This window comes from Astyanax mexicanus, chromosome 18 (genome assembly GCF_023375975.1).
Source record: "Astyanax mexicanus isolate ESR-SI-001 chromosome 18, AstMex3_surface, whole genome shotgun sequence".
Lineage (NCBI taxonomy): Eukaryota > Metazoa > Chordata > Actinopteri > Characiformes > Acestrorhamphidae > Astyanax > Astyanax mexicanus.
The window spans coordinates 45,579,113-45,598,623 of record NC_064425.1 but is presented as its reverse complement, the minus strand read 5'-3'; the positions used below and the strand labels follow the sequence as shown (position 1 = coordinate 45,598,623).

General features: G+C 37.6%; 1 protein-coding gene across 3 annotated transcripts in view; it reads right to left on the bottom strand.

The window, feature by feature from the left end:
* Window positions 1–19,511, bottom strand: part of dclk1b (doublecortin-like kinase 1b) — a 55,497-nt gene that overhangs the window by 18,845 nt on the left and 17,141 nt on the right. For 2 of the 3 annotated variants that reach the window (XM_007258528.4, XM_007258529.4), the window contains exons 3-14: window positions 17,260–17,359; window positions 16,576–16,692; window positions 9,804–9,898; window positions 6,922–7,009; window positions 6,185–6,354; window positions 5,484–5,603; window positions 4,570–4,716; window positions 4,072–4,205; window positions 3,751–3,828; window positions 3,517–3,613; window positions 2,960–3,040; window positions 1,957–2,070 (exon numbers count right to left, since the gene is read on the bottom strand). In XM_007258528.4, coding sequence (XP_007258590.3) covers window positions 1,957–2,070; window positions 2,960–3,040; window positions 3,517–3,613; window positions 3,751–3,828; window positions 4,072–4,205; window positions 4,570–4,716; window positions 5,484–5,603; window positions 6,185–6,354; window positions 6,922–7,009; window positions 9,804–9,898; window positions 16,576–16,692; window positions 17,260–17,359 — 1,341 coding nt within the window. Of the gene's footprint in view, window positions 1–1,956; window positions 2,071–2,959; window positions 3,041–3,516; window positions 3,614–3,750; window positions 3,829–4,071; window positions 4,206–4,569; window positions 4,717–5,483; window positions 5,604–6,184; window positions 6,355–6,921; window positions 7,010–9,803; window positions 9,899–10,885; window positions 10,977–16,575; window positions 16,693–17,259; window positions 17,360–19,511 lie in introns of those variants that run through there. The other variant, XM_007258530.3, reaches the window with a different exon arrangement.

Here is a 19,511-nt window from a genome sequence, read left to right as displayed (position 1 = left end):
CCCTAATTCGTTTGTTTAATAAATTAGCTGCGGATGTGTCAAAATTTGTCTAATCTTCTCAAATTTTGGTAGGATCGTAGATAGTATGACCCTGCACATATTTGCAATTGGCTTGTATTAGCTCCGCCCAACAGGAAGTCGGCCATATTGGAATTTGTAATATTTTTACAAATTTTTCACAAACTAATTTAAACTGCTCCTAAAGTCTTTGTCAGATTACCTCTTATTTCGCTGTAAATGAACAACAGACATATTTGATGATAATTGCCAAAGGATTAGTTGATCGGTAAAACGGTGACCCAATGGCGAGCAATTGAGTCACTAGAGACGCAACACTAAACCAAAGTGAAACCATGACATGGTCAGAAAACAGATTATTGAAAATTCATGAAACTTGGCAAAAACACAAAAGACATCATTACACACATTTTCAGCATTGGTAGGACTGACTCCGCCCAACAGGAAGTCGGCCATTTTGAAATATCTGCATTTTACACACATTTTTTGTGTACATTGTAAAACTACTCCTAGCAAATTTGATGAATTCTCTTGGTATTTGGTAAAAATAAACATTGAACATATCTGATGATAAATTGTGAAGGAATAGTCGATATCTCAAACGAGGACGAAATGGCAGATGGTTGAATTTTTGAGATCCCACATCAAAACAGGAGGTGAAAACCTAGGTAATGCCAGGTGTTTTGAGGAGGTTATAACGGAGAAAAACTCACAAAATTTGACCAGCCTGCTTATCTAAGGCTGTTGTTTGATGTAGAATTAGAATTTCAAATACATGTATTTTAACAGCGCCATAGCGCCACCTGTATTTTAAATGGATATTTCACATGTTTAACAGGATAGAAAACTCTTGAAAATTGGCACACTCAATAAGACCTCAAAATTACTTTTACCGGATTCTCGGTTTGGCCCGGTACGATTTGCGCTGTTGTGCGAGGGCCCTACGTCCCCCTGTGACAGGGGGACAACTCGTTATTATTATTATTATTATTATTATAATACAGGTTTAAAGCCAACTTACTGTTGCTGTTAGGAGTACATATAATATCAAACTCTAAGGATTAAATTAGGGCTTTGATTACTATCGGGTTTACTTTGTCCCACAAAATATATACACAATATATTTTTAAAAATCAAACTTCATCAGCAGAAAAAACAGCTGAAGAAGTTAAACCATACAATAACAACCTTAAAAAGAGATACGCCAACAACACGTATTTTAAGTATTTAAAAGAGAGATTTCTCAAAAGCTCTCTTGCACAAGTAAAACACAAGTTTAATATCAAATTATAATATATTTTTACTGAAGCCATTAGAGCAGTGGTGTCTAAACTACGGCCTGAAGGCCATTTGCGGCCCGTTTCCTTTTTTAAAAGGTATTTTAAAAATAAAATGAAAGTTGGCCGACAGGTTTTTGTAATGTGAGATTTGAACGCTTGAACGCTGGGTGTCAGAAAACAGGCCAAGAGGCTAAAAGCAGCGAGAATGCTCAGTTTTAGAGCGGAAAATGGACCAAAGAGTCTAAATGCGGCGAGAGTGCTCAGTTTTAGCCCAAAAAACGGACCAAAGGGTCTAAAAGCGGCGAAAGTGCTCAATTTTAGCGCAGAGTACGGACCCAAGAGTGCAAAAGGGGCGAGAGTGTGCAGTTGTAGCACAAAAAATGGGCCAAAGAGTCTAAAAGCGGAGAGAGTGCACAGTACCGGTATACGGCCCAGTACTAATTCAGAGAAATGCCGTATCTCAAAAGATTTCCCTGTTCTTACACTCTAAAAGGTAACATTACTTTCAGAAGTGAATGATCGAGTTATAAAGCAGCAGATGTTTGTTGGATAGCCGGATGTTGTTATGTAGCTTGTAGTGGTAGTGGTTATTAATTATTAATATTAGAGAGGAGTTAATCTGCATTCTGAGATGTTTTAAACAGAAAATCACACTTACTGTAATAACAGAGACTCCGGCGGCTGTGCTGCTGAACTTTGGGCCTGTGTTAAAGTGCTTCTTAATCTTTCCGGCCACAGAGAGCTGGTGCTCATTCTCCAGCATCCCATCATCCTATCAGAACAGAGAAACAGAGATTCATATTTAACACTGAGAAACAGAGCGTCAGAAAATCACGTTACCCATGATGCTGCACTAAATAATAATTACACTGCTATAATAATGTGATTCTGATATGCCTTCTAAAATAATAAACTTATAACTTATAAATTTGTCTAGCTTAGTTATGAATTATTGTAATTGATAATATGATTGAGGGATATTTAGTATATTGCAGTTTCTTACAACAGCATTCACACTGGCTATTATCATTATACCAATTATAACATATACACACTGGATAGCAGACGCTCCACAGTATGCTAAATTAACTTTAATAATAATTATTTGAGGGAACTCATGAGAACTTAAGCTAATTGAACTCAAAACTTCTAGTTATTATTCCTGAATTATACATTAATTTAGTTAATGCTATTTTTTTTATTATATGACATGCTTTCTACATAGAATACATAGAATCTACATTCTACATAGAATTTTATAGTTAGGTGAACAAAACAGATGCTTATTTAGTTGTTTTTATATATTTCAAATTAAACATGCAATTGAAATCTTTTAAAATGATGATTGTTTCTTACAGCCTACAACAAATACTGTAGCACAGGCAACAATTCATAATAAAAGGACTATAGGTTTACGTAAGGTAGGGAGAAGGACTACACACTGATGGTAAATGTCAGAAACTGGATCGTGCCAAAAGCTAATAAAAAAGAAGCGATCAATGGCAACACACTACAGTATTAACCTAACTTATCTAAAACAAATCAAATTTTACATAAAGCAATTTATTTCATTTATTTCAGTTTATACTAATTCTGGATTATTCTAACAGTGCAATAAACTTTTAAATAACTAAACTTATAATGAAGTAATGAAGACTTACGTTGACCCACGGATGGTCCAGTACTTGTAGAGCTGTGTATCTCTGATTAACCTCCACCTGCAGCATACAGGTAATGAGCTCCTGCAGAGAGAGAGACAGGGACGGGTGTTACATACAGCAGTTTAGTTTAGTTTAGTTATGATTACAATCAGAAAAGATTATAATAAGATAATGTAAGGATTTTCAGGGTCCTATTAGAGTGATTTATAGTGCACCGTTTAATTGCAAATCGAGCAGCTGGATTTAGGGCATCAGTGTGTGTTTGGTATCGTGAGGGGCGCAAATGTGAATAATGTCGGCATAATGTGAAATTAACCAATCATTGCCCCAGTTGTCATTCCCTTTAAGAGCCAGGTGAGTTTTGACTTTGGCGTGTTCGTATCTTAACAGTGCGGTGCTTTTGTGCATCTCAGCAGAGGAAACTGAGCTGCTGATTCACACTGTAAAGATACACCAGCAGCTCATTTAAGGGAACAGTAATGTTATTTTATTCTTTATTCTGTTTATTGTTGAGGGCACAGATGTGTTTATACAGATATACAGTAATAAGTCTCTACCTTTGCAGAGTCTGAGACGTTGTCCCAGTATGGAAGAGGGAAATCCAGCTGTCCCATTAAAATCTGGTCAAACAACGCCTCCTGATCTTCTGTGCTCCTAAACTCATACAAACACAGTTTTAAATTAGTGTTATCTACTGAGAATATTACAATTAAAAATACTTACTACACACACACATATATATAAGAAGCACCTGAGACTGTGGACTTAATAAAAGAGCAGGGACTACATACCCACGGAAAGGAGGAAAACCACACAGCAGAATGTAGGTGATGACCCCGGCTGCCCAGATATCAACTTTAAGGCCATATCTGTTGGAGAAACACCAAAATACCAACTAACACCAAATAATGACAGTACAGTACAGTACAAATAAAAAGCCAATAGCTATCGATCTCATATATAGACATGTATGTACGTATGCTTTCCTTTATGCAGACAAAACATAAAGGTTAAAAACTCATATCTTTCTCTTATCGTGTGTTTCTCTTGTTATTTAAGTGAGATCACTGAGTGATTATATTATGTAAGACCCAGAGGAGACAGTGACTCACCCAGACTCTGTGATAATCTCAGGAGCGACGTATGTCGGTGTACCGCACACAGTGTACAGAGGACCATCCGCCACCGTGGCCAAGCCAAAATCCCCCAGCTTCAGAGATTTACTGCCATCCTGGTGTTCATACACCTTAACCACACACACACACACACACACACACACACACACACACACAATAATATACAAGATATCAGAAATCTTAACTTAATTTAGGGGAGTTTTTCCACAGTAATCTGCATCTCTGTGGTGCTGCTCTTAAGAGGCGTGGACCTGTTTTACTCTGTAAAGCTGCTTTGTGAGAACTTCTGTAGTAAAAAGCGCTATATAAATAAAATTTAATTTAAATGAATTGTTTATTATCAAACATGAAAGCTTTTTATTTAATGTTTGAATAGAAATCCTCAAGATTTGGCCTGTTAAAAGGGTTAATTTAGGAAGAAACAATAAATAAACATGTGTCCTGAAAGTTTTGTATACAGTACACTGTACCTACCAGTAGGTTCTCTGGTTTGATGTCCCGGTGCACGATGTTCAGACTGTGCAGGTATTTAATGGCGCTGGCCAGGTTGTACAGCATGCCGCTGGCATCTCTCTCTGTGTATTTATTGGTGGATGTGATGGCATCAAAGAGATCACCTCCCTGTGTGCAACACAGATACACATATATTTTACAAAATGTGATAGACTTCAATCACTTAAACTGCAAGCTCCCTATTCACTTACTGTCCAAGAAATTGTATTTATTTATTTCCTACAGGTAATAAAACACAGTGGCTCAACACCAGCAGATGACAGACATGACTCTCCAAACCATCACTGATTGGTGGAAACTTCACACTAGACCTCGAGCAGTTTGGACTGTCTGTCTCTCCACTCTTCCTCCAGACTCTGCTCCCTTTATTTACTTTAAATGAAATGTAAAATGTACTGATGATCAGTGATGGTTTGGATAAAGAGTCATGTCTGTCATCTGCTGGTGTTGATCCACTGTGTTTTATTATCAAGTCTAAAGTCAGTGCAGTTTTGTTTTCCCACAAAATCTTACAGCACTTCATATCTTACAGCTTCCCTCTGCTGAAAACAACTTTTATAGAGATGCAGATTTCATTTTCCAGCAGGACTTGGCACACTGCCAACACTGTTAAAAGTACGAATTGGTCTTATATAATATTGTTATATAATTATGGCTGTAAGCCATAATCATCAACAATTAAAGGAATATATGCTTAAAATAGATCACTCTGTGTTTAATACATCTATATAATATATAAGTATAATATATAACTCAATTACTTAAAGAAAGTAACTTGTCAATGATATTCTAGTTTTTTGCTCAGTAACCAACAGAAATAGTCTGATTATGAAAGGAATACAGATTTAATTCAAACAAGTCATTGAATGTGTCACCTTGACCAGCTCCATGACCAGGTAGAGCTCACTGTAGGTGTCCATCTCCTCAATCAGCAGGACGACATTGGGGTGCTTCACTCTCCTCAAAATGGAGACCTCGTTCTGGATCATGTGCTCCTAAAAACAACACACAACACTCTATTTCAGAGTCTGCTGGATAGAGTTATGCTTTAAAATGTAATATTAAAGGTAAAGAAGCAGGTAGACTAAGATATATGGGCTGTGGAGTAAGATATCAGTATTTTGCTCTAATGCAAATCAAGTTATGCTCCATTACACATGGTGTTATTTATACAGCTATTATTAATACATTTCTTATATAATAATATAAGAAATTATTATTATTATATATTATATATATATATAATAATGTACTAACTAGTTATTATTATTTCTCATTCAATAAGCACTAATATTTCTGTTCTACTTACAGTATGATTCAGTAAATATTATTAATATTCAATTCCTAGTACATTTCTGTCAACAATACATTAAAGTTACATGATTCATGTTTTAGTCCTTACTATATATTTAGGTGCTAATTTTTAGTGATTTCTAGTGAATTCAGCATTTACATATTATTAATTAACCACCAATTATTCTACAGTATCTACTAATGTATTCTAATGTATTTAGTGAGTATGAGTCCACACGCAGGTCTGTAGGGTGGTAATGGGTATTAATGATATATATCTCACCTTGCCTCTGCATTTGCCCTTGTTGATGATTTTGAGGGCGTACTCCCGGCCGGTGGATCTCTCCACACACTCTCTCACCACAGCGAAGTTCCCGTCCCCGATCATCCTCCCCACCCTGTAGCGCTCGGCTATAGAGGCAGGAACCTGAGGACCCTCCTCCATCGCTTCAGCTACAGCAGCAGGAACATTATACAGCTATATATTATTATATATTATATATATTATATAATGTGACAAGCATACTAAAAGTCTGAACCAGATTATTCAGACTTTAGTTTATTGTTTGTTGCACTGCATTCTGTATTTTTGCACCAGTTTGGTTACATACTGCAGTTTACATGTACTGAGTACACTTAAAGGAGAACTTTGGTGTAAAATTGATTTTGTTGTAATCCAGTAATTTTGTGCTTTTTGCTCAGCATTCTTTACAACGGCCACTTCGAGGTATAATTGCTCCTGATAAATCTCTTTTTACACCATTATTCAGGCTCAAATTAGCCCCACACTTTGCTTTTAAGCGATTTATCTGCAGTGTGGATGCCCTGAAGCGGCTGTTGTAAAGAGTTTTGGGCAAAAAACACAAAATTACTGGATCTCAGAAAGCTGCAGGAGAGCGGAGGTGTGCTATTCATCAAAAGTAAAAACTTTTTATCATGTTTTACTACAACAAAATCAATTTTACAGCAGAGTTCACAGGAGGTTTATTAGGAGTGAATATCAGGATTTTATTTTCTTACCCTCACTCCCGGGACCATCACCCTCATCCATAGAGCTGCAGACTTTAGTGGAGGCCAGAGAAAGAGAGGAGCCACTGTGCTGAGAGCTCTATCAGAGAGAGACAGAGAGAGAGAGAGAGAGAGAGAGAGACAGTTATTGAACTGCTGAAGGCTATTGGTCAATTCCTTGATTTGTATGTAATTTATATGTTAGTATAAAAGAGGGCAATGAGAGAATCTTTTATCGTATTGTTATATATATTTTTTTTACATTAATTTTTTGGCATATTAAGGATTTCATCAATGTTAAAAGGACACTGACCCAAATGCACATTTCATTAAAAAGAGCATTTATGTTTTGATATACATGTTCTGACACATTTTGACTAAGATCATGTGTACTAAGATAAATACTGTGTATAGTAAAAAGAAAACAACAACATAGCAAACACATCTGTTACATTACTTCTGCTGTGGTGGCCTGTTGCTGTGTGTGATAACAGCTGCACTACATGGCAGGTAGATCACTGCAGGTACGCTGAGTCTAAACTAAAACACAGAGGAGCTGAACACTGAAAGTCTCTATTGTTCCTCGTTCTCTCAGCTGCCCTACATCCGATACTCTGACCGCAGGACACACACTTCATATAGCAGGGAAAAGTCTGTTTCCATGGAAACGCTCCGGTCCAGACATGCTAAGAATAATTCAGTTTGAGAGCAAACTGAGGTGAAGCTTCCTGAACTCAGTATCAACCATAAAAGGGCTCTTCCTCCTGAAAATGTCCTTTAAAATGTGCCAAACTTACACTAGATCATTTGGAAAAGCATCCTGACCATCCTTACACCACCTTACGCCACCTTACGCCACTTTACACAGTCTTACGCCACCTTAAGCTGCCTTATGCCACCTTATGTAACCTTACACTACCTTACATTGCCTTATGCAACCTTATACAACCTTACGCCACCTTACGATGTCTTTCACTGCCTTGCGTCACCTTACATAACCTTACACAGCCTTAAAACGCTTTAGCTGTAAAGTGTATTTTAAAGAGTGTAGTCGTTTTTATTGAAACTGTGCTTTATTCCTCTTATAAAAGAAACACAGAGACAGTGTGTGCTTATAGATGCCCTGTTGCTCCTGAAACTCTTTTACTGTTGTGCTCCTGTTGAACAAGCTGAATACAGTTTATCCAGATTTAGGTCAGACTTGAATTCTGCTTTCTCTGAAGCCTGTAAACGAGAACAGGGGCAGAAGTGCAGCAGGATGCAGGTCACCCAGAAAGAGGAGCTCAGCGCTTCAGTTCTGCTGCTTGTGCTGCTGGAAGTCTTGTTATTATGTTGTTAAAGACATATCTGTCCAGTATGCAGAAGTCTAATGGACAAAAACTATTTAAGCAAAATATCATCATATTTTCTCCCAAATTCCAAATACAAATATTGTAATTTAGTGCCTTTATTTGCAGAAAATGAGAAATGGCTGAAATAACAAAAAAGTGCCCTCTTATTTTTTTCCAGAGCTGTATATAAAATCTGACCCTGGGTGCCTAAACCTTTGCTGTATATAGACTGTATATATTACATTTATATACTTAAAAGTCCTACATAACCTCCAGTTTCAGTTCCTGATGTGGGTTTTTTGCAGAAAGAGGTTATCATGACAAAAACTGAATTTAGATGTAATATATAACAGGGCGAAGTCTAGAGCCTCTGCTCCGGTTGCTAGGAAACGTTAACGGAGAATGGGGAGTTAGTCTGTATGTGCATGTGTGCACTGGAATAGTGTTTAAAGTAGACCACTAAATAAATAAACACATTGCTGTCATGCAAAAACCTTGCATCTCCATTTGTTGCTGCTTTCCACTTTAGAAAATTAGAATTTGACAGCTTCTATTTTTTTAAAGGTGATTTTTCACTAAAATCCTCTTGTTCTTGTTGTTTGTGAAATACAGCGGGTCTCTGAGTTTATTATTCATGATGCTGCACATGATGAAACTCTTCCTCAACCTCTTCCTCATTGTCTGCAGCTGATAGTAAAAGAAAATATTCAGCAAAACGATTAGGAAAAGAACCGTGTCTACATCAACCCGTGAATTAGTATTCATGGCCCCGCCCACCTCGGCTCAGGACCGCCCACAGGCAGAGCTGAACCCAGGCTGAAGCATAGCCGACACTGTCTCGCCAGCTAAAGAGCTTACAGCTCTGTTTAGAGCTAGTTAGCATTAGCTATCTTGTGTAAGCAGAAATTATAGGTTTAAATCGGATCTCCGGTTGATTCTGCATTTTACCGAGACCTGATAATGAGCTGCTTGGACGCAGGGGTTAAGAAATTATAGGTTAACTTTACCTACCACTCAGTGCTGTATATTTATATCTTTATAATTAAGGCTGTATCTTTGAAAACATTTTTGTTCTTTGAGTTTTAGAGCTGTAAAATTGACTGTAGGGGGAATGCAGCAGATTGCATTTTCTACTGCAGTGCTGTTAGCCAATCAGAGGCGATATGTTTGCATGTATTAATATTCATGAGCAAGAGCTGAAATTCTGTCTTTCTTCAGAGAACACTAATCCAGTAAAGCAGGGCTAAATAGAAACACCTGAACACTTTTTTTTCTTTACTAAAAATGTCTCATGTTGCATTCATTCATATTAGAGACACAACTAGACATTTTAAAATGAATTAAAACATGATGGAATGAGAATGAGACCGTTAAATGGACTTATAGAAATGTTAAAAAATGCAAAATTATTTGGAATAAAAACTTACAGTCAATGTAAAAAGCTAAACAAAAATCTGTATTTTTTTCCTATTTTCCATAAAGTTGCCATTTTAAAGATATGAGGTTTTGCATGATATTAGCATTACTACAGACAGTACAGAGATTAAAACAGTGATCTCTCACCCGTCGTCTCCTGAGGCTGGCGGGGCTGGTGGGAGACGGGCTCGGGGACTTTCCTGATCGAGGGGTGGACAGCTGACTTCCTGCTGTTCCATTTGCTGAGAAAAGAGTGAATATAAGAGCTCTGTAAACCAGGTCTGCACAACATAACATTTCAGCATCATTATCACAGCGTGCACACATGCAATAATCACAATAGTCACATCACAGGATGTGCAATGGCTTATGGAATGCAACTGATTTATATTTTCTCTTGTGATAAGTCAGATCAATGACTTCTTATGTGTTCTTTTTAAAACTCTTGTAGTTTTAATATTGTAATATACAGCTGATTTAGCTATTTATAGGTTTATGTTTGAGTAAAATGAACATTGTTGTTTTATTCTATAAACTACAGACAACATTTCTCCCAAATTCCAAATAAAAATATTCTCATTTAGAGCATTTATTTACAGAAAATGAGAAATGACTGAAACAACAAAAAAGATGCAGAGCTTTCAGACCTCAAATAATGCAAAGAAAACAAGTTCATATTCATAAAGTTTTAAGAGTTCAGAAATAATCAATATTTGGTGGAATAACCCTGGTTGGTTTTTAATCACAGTTTTTTTTTCATGCATCTTGGCATCATGTTCTCCTCCACCAGTCTTACACACTGCTTTTGGATAACTTTATGCTGCTTTACTCCTGGTGTAAAAAATCAAGCAGTTCAGTTTGGTGGTTTGATGGTTTGTGATCATCCATCTTCCTCTTGATTATATTCCAGAGGTTTTCAATTTGGTAAAATCAAAGAAACTCATCATTTTTAAAGTGCTCTCTTATTTTTTTACAGAGTTGTATAACTAAAGAAAAAAAATAACATTAAATCTGTAAATTGTATCAATGCCCAAAGACAGTAAAACATCCCAAACAACACGATTCTTACTGACTTTTAAAGACCACCAACTGAAACGTCTAAAGACAGCACACAGCGCATATTAAAACTGTCTATAAGCTGCTTTGTGAATTTCTCCCATAAAAACACACACATATAAATACATTTGAATTAATCTGAATTGAATAGAATTGAATAGAAGTGCTCTTACCTACGGCACAGTGCAGCGAGATGCTGGAGGACAGTGTTAGAGCTGCTAAGCTCATGCTGGCTGAGTGTGTGTGTGAGTGTGTGTGTGTTTTCTGTGAATGAGCCGTGTGCTGAGGGGGTGTGGTGTGCTGAACAGTCATAGGCTCCTGCGTTCGCCTGACGTCATGTAGCATTATGTGGCATTATTACCTAATTAAAGATTTACCTATTGACTGATCAATTTATTTTTTAATGTTATTGACTTATAGGTGATAATTCTTATGATCCTGATTTAGACTTAAGAAAACAAACCTTTAAACACTGTCTCTAAAGACTGAATCTACAGTCTGTATCTAAAGACTGTCTCTAAAAACTGTCTCTAAAGACAGTATTTAGAGTCTTTAGAGACAGTCTCTGAAAAGACTGTTTCTAAAAACTGTAAATAAAGTCTGTCTCTAAATTCTAAATCTACAGACTGTTTCTAAAGGCAGTTTCTAAAAACTGTCTCTAATGTCAGAATCTAAAGATTGTCTCTAAAGACTGCCTCTAAAGACAGTCTTTAGGGCCTTTAGAGACAGTGTAGAGTCTTTAGAGACAGTCTCTGAAAAGACTTTCTAAAGACTGTAAATAAAGTCTGTCTCTAAAGTCAGAATCTAAACATTGTCTCTATAAACTGTATCTAAAAACTAACATTACTAATCTCTAGAGACAGTCTTTAGAGGCAGTCTTTAGAGACAGTGTAAAGTCTTTAGAGTCTCTAAAGACTGTTGTTTGAATGTATTGAATCTCAGTTGATGCAGGTTAGAAGCAGAGCTAATCTAAATAAATCTAATTTTAGATTTCTCACTGCGACTCTGCAGTAATCCGGTTTGTCACTGCGTATTGAATAATGCATTCCCCACATGTTCTAGACATTCTGTTGCAGCAGGTCATCTCTCAGGATGAGCGAATACTAAGAGCACACAGATATTTTTGGCTTAGAAAAAACACTAGATGAGCCATCGGCCTGCCGGTGTTAAACATACACTACTGCAGAATAGAGCATACCGCTGTATAAGACTGTACTCTAAAAAACTTTACCATGCATTCAGGAGCTTCATACAAGCAATAGCAGAATTTCTGCCAAAACTAAATGCAATCGCCCCAATTTCAGTGGTGGGTTCTGATTGGATAGTAATTACATTTCAGATTTCAAATTTTGCACTGCTCCTAGACGAACTGTAATCCTGTGCATTGTGATTTGCTTCTGAACATTCGCAGCGCCACACACTGGAATACAATGCAGTTGAGCTGATTACATTTTAAGTTCAATTCTGAACTTCGGTTTTAAAAATATATAAATTCTTGTCTATTGTTTTTCAATAAAATGTAAAGTTAAAGTGGTTTTGCAGTATGTTGCACATATTCTGCATGTAATTGAGGAAAGTCAATGCAAATTGTTGGTTGCATTTACATTTTTCCACAGTAGTGCTTGGATTAGGACTAGGACTAGGAATAAAATGAAATAATAGGTGAGAAAAACGCCAGCAGTTCTGTTCTAACCTACTTAATTTAGTCCCATGTTGAAGAGCTGCTTTGCTTGTGGAAACTGGCTGCAGTACAGCAGCTCTGCTCCACTCCAGTGTCTCAGTAATTACAGCAGCCGTGGTATTTTATCTTTACTACAGACTGACTGTCCAATAAACACGCTGTTCCTCCAGGCTTAAAACAAGAAGAACAACAGGACTGGTTGGTTCTGTTGGTGGAGAAACTGCACAGTGACCAGATTTAGAATGAGAGGTTTTCATTTAATATCTGAAATGTGTTCCTTTAAAGTAATAAAACACACCAGTCCTGTTTAAAAATTGTATAATAATTTATGTATATATATACAGTCAATCAATAATACTGATGCTCAACCATCTGTGTCTCATGCGATCAGAGGCACACTGTTTAGCTCAATCAGCTCTTCCACCTGCCCCACCTCTAAACCCATACATCACATCACCCAGTGTCCCTTCAAAACTACCCTCTAATATTTTTTTTAGCCTTTTTTCAATTCGAGCTGAGGGTGGAATCAGCTAATATCAGGGGGTTTAGTGCTTTTTTTAAGTTTTTTTTTTTTTTGCTGACAAGAAAAATATCTTTAAATTGTTTTAAGTGGCACGCATTATGTGTCACTAATAAGGATGCCTTTATTAAGGGAGCATAGGTATCACCATGTATCCCTTCTAATACGGAATACTATTTTGTCTAAGGGTGAGTTTTCAGTGAAGCTTCTCCAGCTGGGTGCAGCAGCATTAGCATTAGCCGCTAATCACAGTGTTCCAGTAAGCCAGGGAGCCATCAGCTAGTGCTTCGTCCCACGTAGCTTGTTTTAACACAGTTAACACACAGACTACAATATGATATACTCACTTCTATATGGCTAAAGAGCTAGCGTTAAGCGTAGTTAGCAGCTAATGCTAATGTTAATGCTGTTGCTCCCAGCATTAGTGCTGGAGAAACTTCCCTAAAAACTCACCCTTATAACTCTGTACTTCAACGGAGTGGCTTTACTGCTCCTTACTACCTGACTGGACAGCTGTAATATACAACTTTCACCACACAGACAGAGAGACAGAAAGACAGACAGACAGAGCCATAGCTTTCCCTTATTCAACACATTTGGCTGACCTCAATACAGCTGTAGAGGTAGACAGTGACTCACACAGCTTCGATTTGCTGCTGTTTACTAAATTATGTCTAATTTCAGTTACAACTAATTACAACTAGATTTTTCTCAAATGTGTGTGATTTTGTTAAATTAATGTAATTGCACATTTCCCCATTACTCACTGTAGTAAACAGATCTGAGAAAAACACAGAGCGATGAGTAAGTGATGTCACTGTCTCTGCACTTCCTGATGTCAGACGTCAGCTAAAAAGCCCTTTAGTTGCTTTGTGTTTTGTATGACTAATAAACTATTTAGTTGCTTATGAAACACACATTAACAATTTTATTTAGTAGTAATAATGTAATATTTCTGGGGGTTTTTTGTATGTTTAATAATGCATTTAATTTGTGACATATGGTGGAGGTAGTCACATTCGTGGCATATATCCTGAACAGCCTGAATTATTCAATTTATTTATTATTATGAAATGCAATAGACACTACACTGTTAAACGTTAACGTAAAAAAAACATTATAAATAATGTACGTATGTACACACCCTCTATATCTACACATATTTATCTCCTAAAAACATTAGTGGGCCTTAGCACACGCCTCTTCTGATACATGTGAAGTCAGACTCCGCCTCTTTTTGAACTGCTGCTGATGCTGTAGTATTGCCGAGTAGCATCACAGCGCTAACGCTCGGAGGAAAGCGCAGCGACTCAGTTCTGATATATCAGCTCACAGATGCAGCTGTGTGCTGATCCACATCACCCTAGGAGTGATGAGAGGAAAAAGAGAGTGCCATCTACTGTACTGTACCCACCCAGAGAGAGAGCAAGACCAACTGTGCTCTCTCAGGACTCCGGCAGCTAGAGTAAACACAAGGTAACCGCATGAGCTCCACACATGTGTAAAGCTGTGCTCCTCAGTCCAGCACAGTTTATCAGCGCAGATATTTCCAGTTACAGCTGAATTCACACTTTTAATCCCAGGAAAACAAATGCTCTTATTTACCTTTTAAGAGACCATTTAAATGCTGATTAAAGGGCAGATTACTGTTGTTTTGCTGGTTTCTTGGGTTTTGAGAGCTCAACTCTGACTCAGCTCTTGATGGGTCCGGACACGAGACCCGAACGCGGGGATGTGGGCGGGGCTGGTGACCTCATGGGCCCTGCATTGTTTAATATTACTATTGATATATATCGCCGTAAAAAGAACATTTGCGATGTGATTTTTTTGTGTGTAAACTGTCCTTCCGTTTACTGACAAAAAAGTTTGCTTTACAGAAACTTGTGGTCTGTCACCTGAACCTTTCAGGCTAAGAAGAAAAAAAAATCAATATCAATTACCATTGATTTGTTTGTCCAGCTTCCACAACATGTCTCTTCCCCTCCTGAGGCCGACAGGAAGCTTCTGCGGACACTCGGCTTCACTCATGGCCTCCAGTCAGCAATTACGCCGCACCTCGGCCAATAAAAGCTCTCCAAACCTTCTGCTGTCAAATCAAACCATCAGTGCCACCATCACTTCTTCACACAACTTCACTGGACGTTTCTGAGAACGAGCGCAGCACTGTGTTTTGGTTCACAGGGGGGGTGTTTGGGGGGTTTATGAGGTAAACTGGAGCGGATCACGCGGCGTCTCACTGACGAACAGACGCTACTAATCTGTGAACCACGGTGGAACACCAAGTACCATACAACGTAATTCTGGGTTGATTTATTTGTTGTTCTGCTGGTGTCCTTCTGCAGCCAAATTTGAAATTACCCATCTGAACACCGGAGATCATCAAAGCCCCGGTGACTCATCATCCATTACTAGAACATCAACAACAAAAACAGACCAACAGGCCTGAAAGAGACGCATTAAACCGAGTGTGTTTCAGCAAATACACAACTGCTGTACATTTAGTCACAGCGAGTAAATACAAACACAGATATCGTATATTTTTGGGACTATAAGGTGCATTTAAAATCCTTTAATTGTCCCAAAAATCCATGGTGCGCCTTATAATCCAGTTATAACTAAGATGCAGTAAAGCCACTTTTCTGAAGTACAGAGTTATAAGGTTGAGTTTACAGTGAAGTTTCTCCAGCACCAAGACTGGAGCAGTATTAGCACTATCCGCTAACCACAGCTCTAGCTCTTTCATTGTTTAAAGGTAAGTATATCGGACTGTAGTCTGTAGTTTACTGTAGTTTACTGTGTTAAAACAAGCTACGCGGGACGAACTACTAGCTGATAGCGCCCTGGCTTACCGAAACACTCAGGGTTCCTCAGTGTAGCGCTGTCAGGCAGAATCAGAACCACATTAAACTACAGTTTTCTTTACTTAGGCACTTCCCCCAGCTTCCCCATTAGAAGGGAAACATGGCAACACCCTTGTTCCTTACTATTATTATTACTAAAATGGATGTTTATTGATAGTGCGCCTCATAATACGATGTGCCTTATAGTCCGAAAAATATTGTATTAAGAAAAACACTATAGCACACCTTGCAGGTTAAGAAGATTAATGACAAGATTTAGGGTTTGTCACAATTCTGTGCTAATTACATATACACTACCAACCAAACGTTATAGAACACCCCAGTTTTTAAGCTCTTTAGGTTCCGTCAATACCAGTAAATGGTGCAAAATCCATTTTTTTAGTAAACTGTCAGGACCTTTAAGGAAAAAACAAATGAAATAAAAACTGAAAAAGTCATATATTGTTTAAAAAAGAAGACTTACAGTTGGTAAGAAAAGCAATGCTGAAACAGATGCTCTACAATGCTCTACAGCAGCATTTACACACTTACACACTAAAATCACATTCACACTTTCATCATCATAACATTTACAGATGAAGTCAGAGAGTGGTGAGTACTGTTTCTACACCTCCAAATAAAGACTCTTAGAAACTGGAGAAAAAAAAACTGCTACAGGAAGACGTCTGGCCGACCCACATGGAAACAGCAGCTTTAGCCTTTAGCTCAACAGTGACAGACTTAACTTCTTTAATCTTAATTTAAGTTGTGTTCTGGCTGTGCTTTATTCAAAGTGTGATGTTTAGGGATTGAAGTTAATACCTGAACTGTTGGAGGCGGGAGATTTGCTTCTGCGTGATGCACCTCCACCCCGAGGAGAGCAGTGACCCTGCATCGATGAAATGCGACCGTATGACTGTGATTTCACCACCCTGCATTCTGAGAAAGAGAGGTTTAAACTATGTTTAAAGAGCCGGTATTAAAATCATTAATGAATTAGTTTGTGATTTAGAGCTGCATTTGGGAAGAAATAGTACTTTAAAGGGTGAGTTTCAGCGAAGTTTCTCCAGCACTAAGGCTGGGTGCAGCAGCATTAGCATTAGCTGCTAACCACAGCGCTAGTGGGGCATAAATGTTGCCCGATAGTGCTAGATTAAGGAACTCTGTTTTTACTCGGTAAACACGCAGGAAACAGTCCAATATACTCACCATGGAACAAAGAGCACTGGTGAAAAAGCTAGCACTGCCATTAGCGGCTAATGCTAATACTGCTCCAGCCTTAGTGCTGGAGAAACTTTACTGAAACTCCGCCTTATAACTCTGTACTTCAGTGGAGTGTCTTTACTGCTCCTTAATACCTGACTGATAGAATTCATACATAAGGAGCACCGGATTATAAGCAGCTCTGATGATTTTTGGAAAAATTAAAGGATTTTACATTTCTGGACAACCTGAGAGATAGAGGCAGATCAAGAGAATCTGCAGCTTTATGAGTGAGTATCTTACCACTCTCGTCCAATAGGAAGTCATCTTGGTAGCGGAACTTTTCTGGTCCACATGCGATAAATATATCATCCTCACCAAAGAAGTCCTGTAGGCAGGAGATCTAGAACAATGAGAGAGAGAGAGAGTTTTAAGTACCTCAGCCACGCCCTGTAGTGCTCTCTATAGGATTCCTCTGGAGACCAGCTAGAGGGATTTTTAAATTTTATATAAAGAACATAAAAGAATAACATACAACACTCCTGCTGCTGCACAATCTGCACCTACTCATATCCAGAAATACAGAAATATATAAATTTATACCATAAGGGCTACATGCTGTCTCTCCATACAATCACTGATCATCAGTTAATTTTACATTTCATTTGTAAATGAAGGGATCAGAGTCTGGAGGAAGAGTGGAGAGACACACAGTCCAAACTGCTCGAGGTCTAGTGTGAAGTTTCCACCAATCAGAGATGCTTCCCTCTGCTGAAAACTTTTATGGAGATGCGGATTTCATTTTCCAGCAGGACTTGGCACACTGCCCACACGCCAAAAGTACCCATTGGTCTTATTTTTTGAGATGCACCTGTAGTAGTGATGAGAGTGGTGGTGATGAGAGTGATAGTGATGGTGGTGATGATGGTGGTAATGACAGTGATGATGATGATGGTGATAATGATGATGGTGATGGTGGTGATAAAAGCAGGACAATAAGCTAAAAGCCTAGTAAAAAGCAGGCTTGTTCAGGCAGTGACGCAGCCGTGACGTCATGGTCGACCTTTTCAGGTGTGAATCAGCAGAAGGTCAGGTAAGCTTCAGTGTTCTCATCAGAAGTGCCAGACTGAGAAACAAACTGTGAAACCAGAAAAAAGCTCCTAAACTACAAAAAATTACAGATAATACGAGGAAGCATTAATTAGAACATTTTAAAAATGGTCTATTATTTTGTAGTATTTTATATTGTTTTGTATTGTTTTGCATATTGTGTATTTTTCACCTGAGCCTGCGAGGGTGAAGCAGTAGCACAACAGACTGCAATAAAAGCGTCTGTTATGTTTACTTAGTTCAAAGGAACACATTTCAGCTATTAATGAACTGCACAGCAGATATGAAACACAGGAAGTGCAGCAATAAAAGCGCTGATAAATTCCAGGATTAAATCTATTCTCATCCACATTTAACCATGCCCACATTTTAAAGCACCTCAAAATGTGTCCCAGCACCCCTAAAAGTGAATTAAAAAAGGCTAAAATGTTTAAATCTAAGGAAATATATAATTAAACAGAATTTTAAGAGCAAACACAGCTCTGGAAAAAATAAAGAGAGCACTTCAGTTTCTGAATCAGTTTCTCTGATTTATAGGTTTGTGTTTGAGTAAAATGAACATTGCTGTTTTACTCTAAACGCAGAAAATAAGAAATGGCAAAAATAACGTTTTGGTGGAATAATTCTGGTTTTTAATCACAGTTTTTTTTTTCATGCATCTTGGCGTCATGTTCTCCTCCACCAGTCTTACACACTGCTTTTGGATAACTTTATGCTGCTTTACTCCTGGTGCAAACCATTTTTAAGTGCTCTCCTATTTTTTCCAGAGCTGTAGATAGCATTAGCAGTCCACCCTCTCAGTGTAAATGGTATTATCCTTTTTCTCACTATACTGAAGGAGCTGCACACGCATAATTATTTAAGAATATATATATAAAACATTACTAACCAGCTGTAGCTTTCTGTATTTATGTACAGTTACAAAGGATATATGAATTATTTACTCTGTGAGTAAAAAACTAGAAAAGACCATCAGTGAAAGCAATAGTGTAATCATGGCTCCATCTAGTGGACAGAATAGCGCCATAGACCTCAGGCCTGTAATAAAGTTATGCTCTACTCTTACTTTCTTACTTTCTGTTTCTAATTTTTTGTCATTATTAAATGATAAAGTGATTTGAAGAAAAAAAATAATAATAATAGTACTTTTTAATGGTAATGTATTGTTTTAAAGGCAATAATGGATTAGAATAATGAAGAAGACATTGTCAGTTTAGTGTAAATATTTCCTTTTGGTAATATTCTTTTTTTATTTCACTACTGTGTTAATGTTATTAATCCAATGCAAAAATGACCCATTAATTTTTTCTAAATAATCAGAGTTTAGTTGCATTTCTGTGTTGTCCGAGATGTGGTGTACTGTATGTCTTATTTTATATTATATTCTATTTTATTATTATTATTGTAAATATTAGTCTCTGCACATTGGAATCTTGAAAAATAAA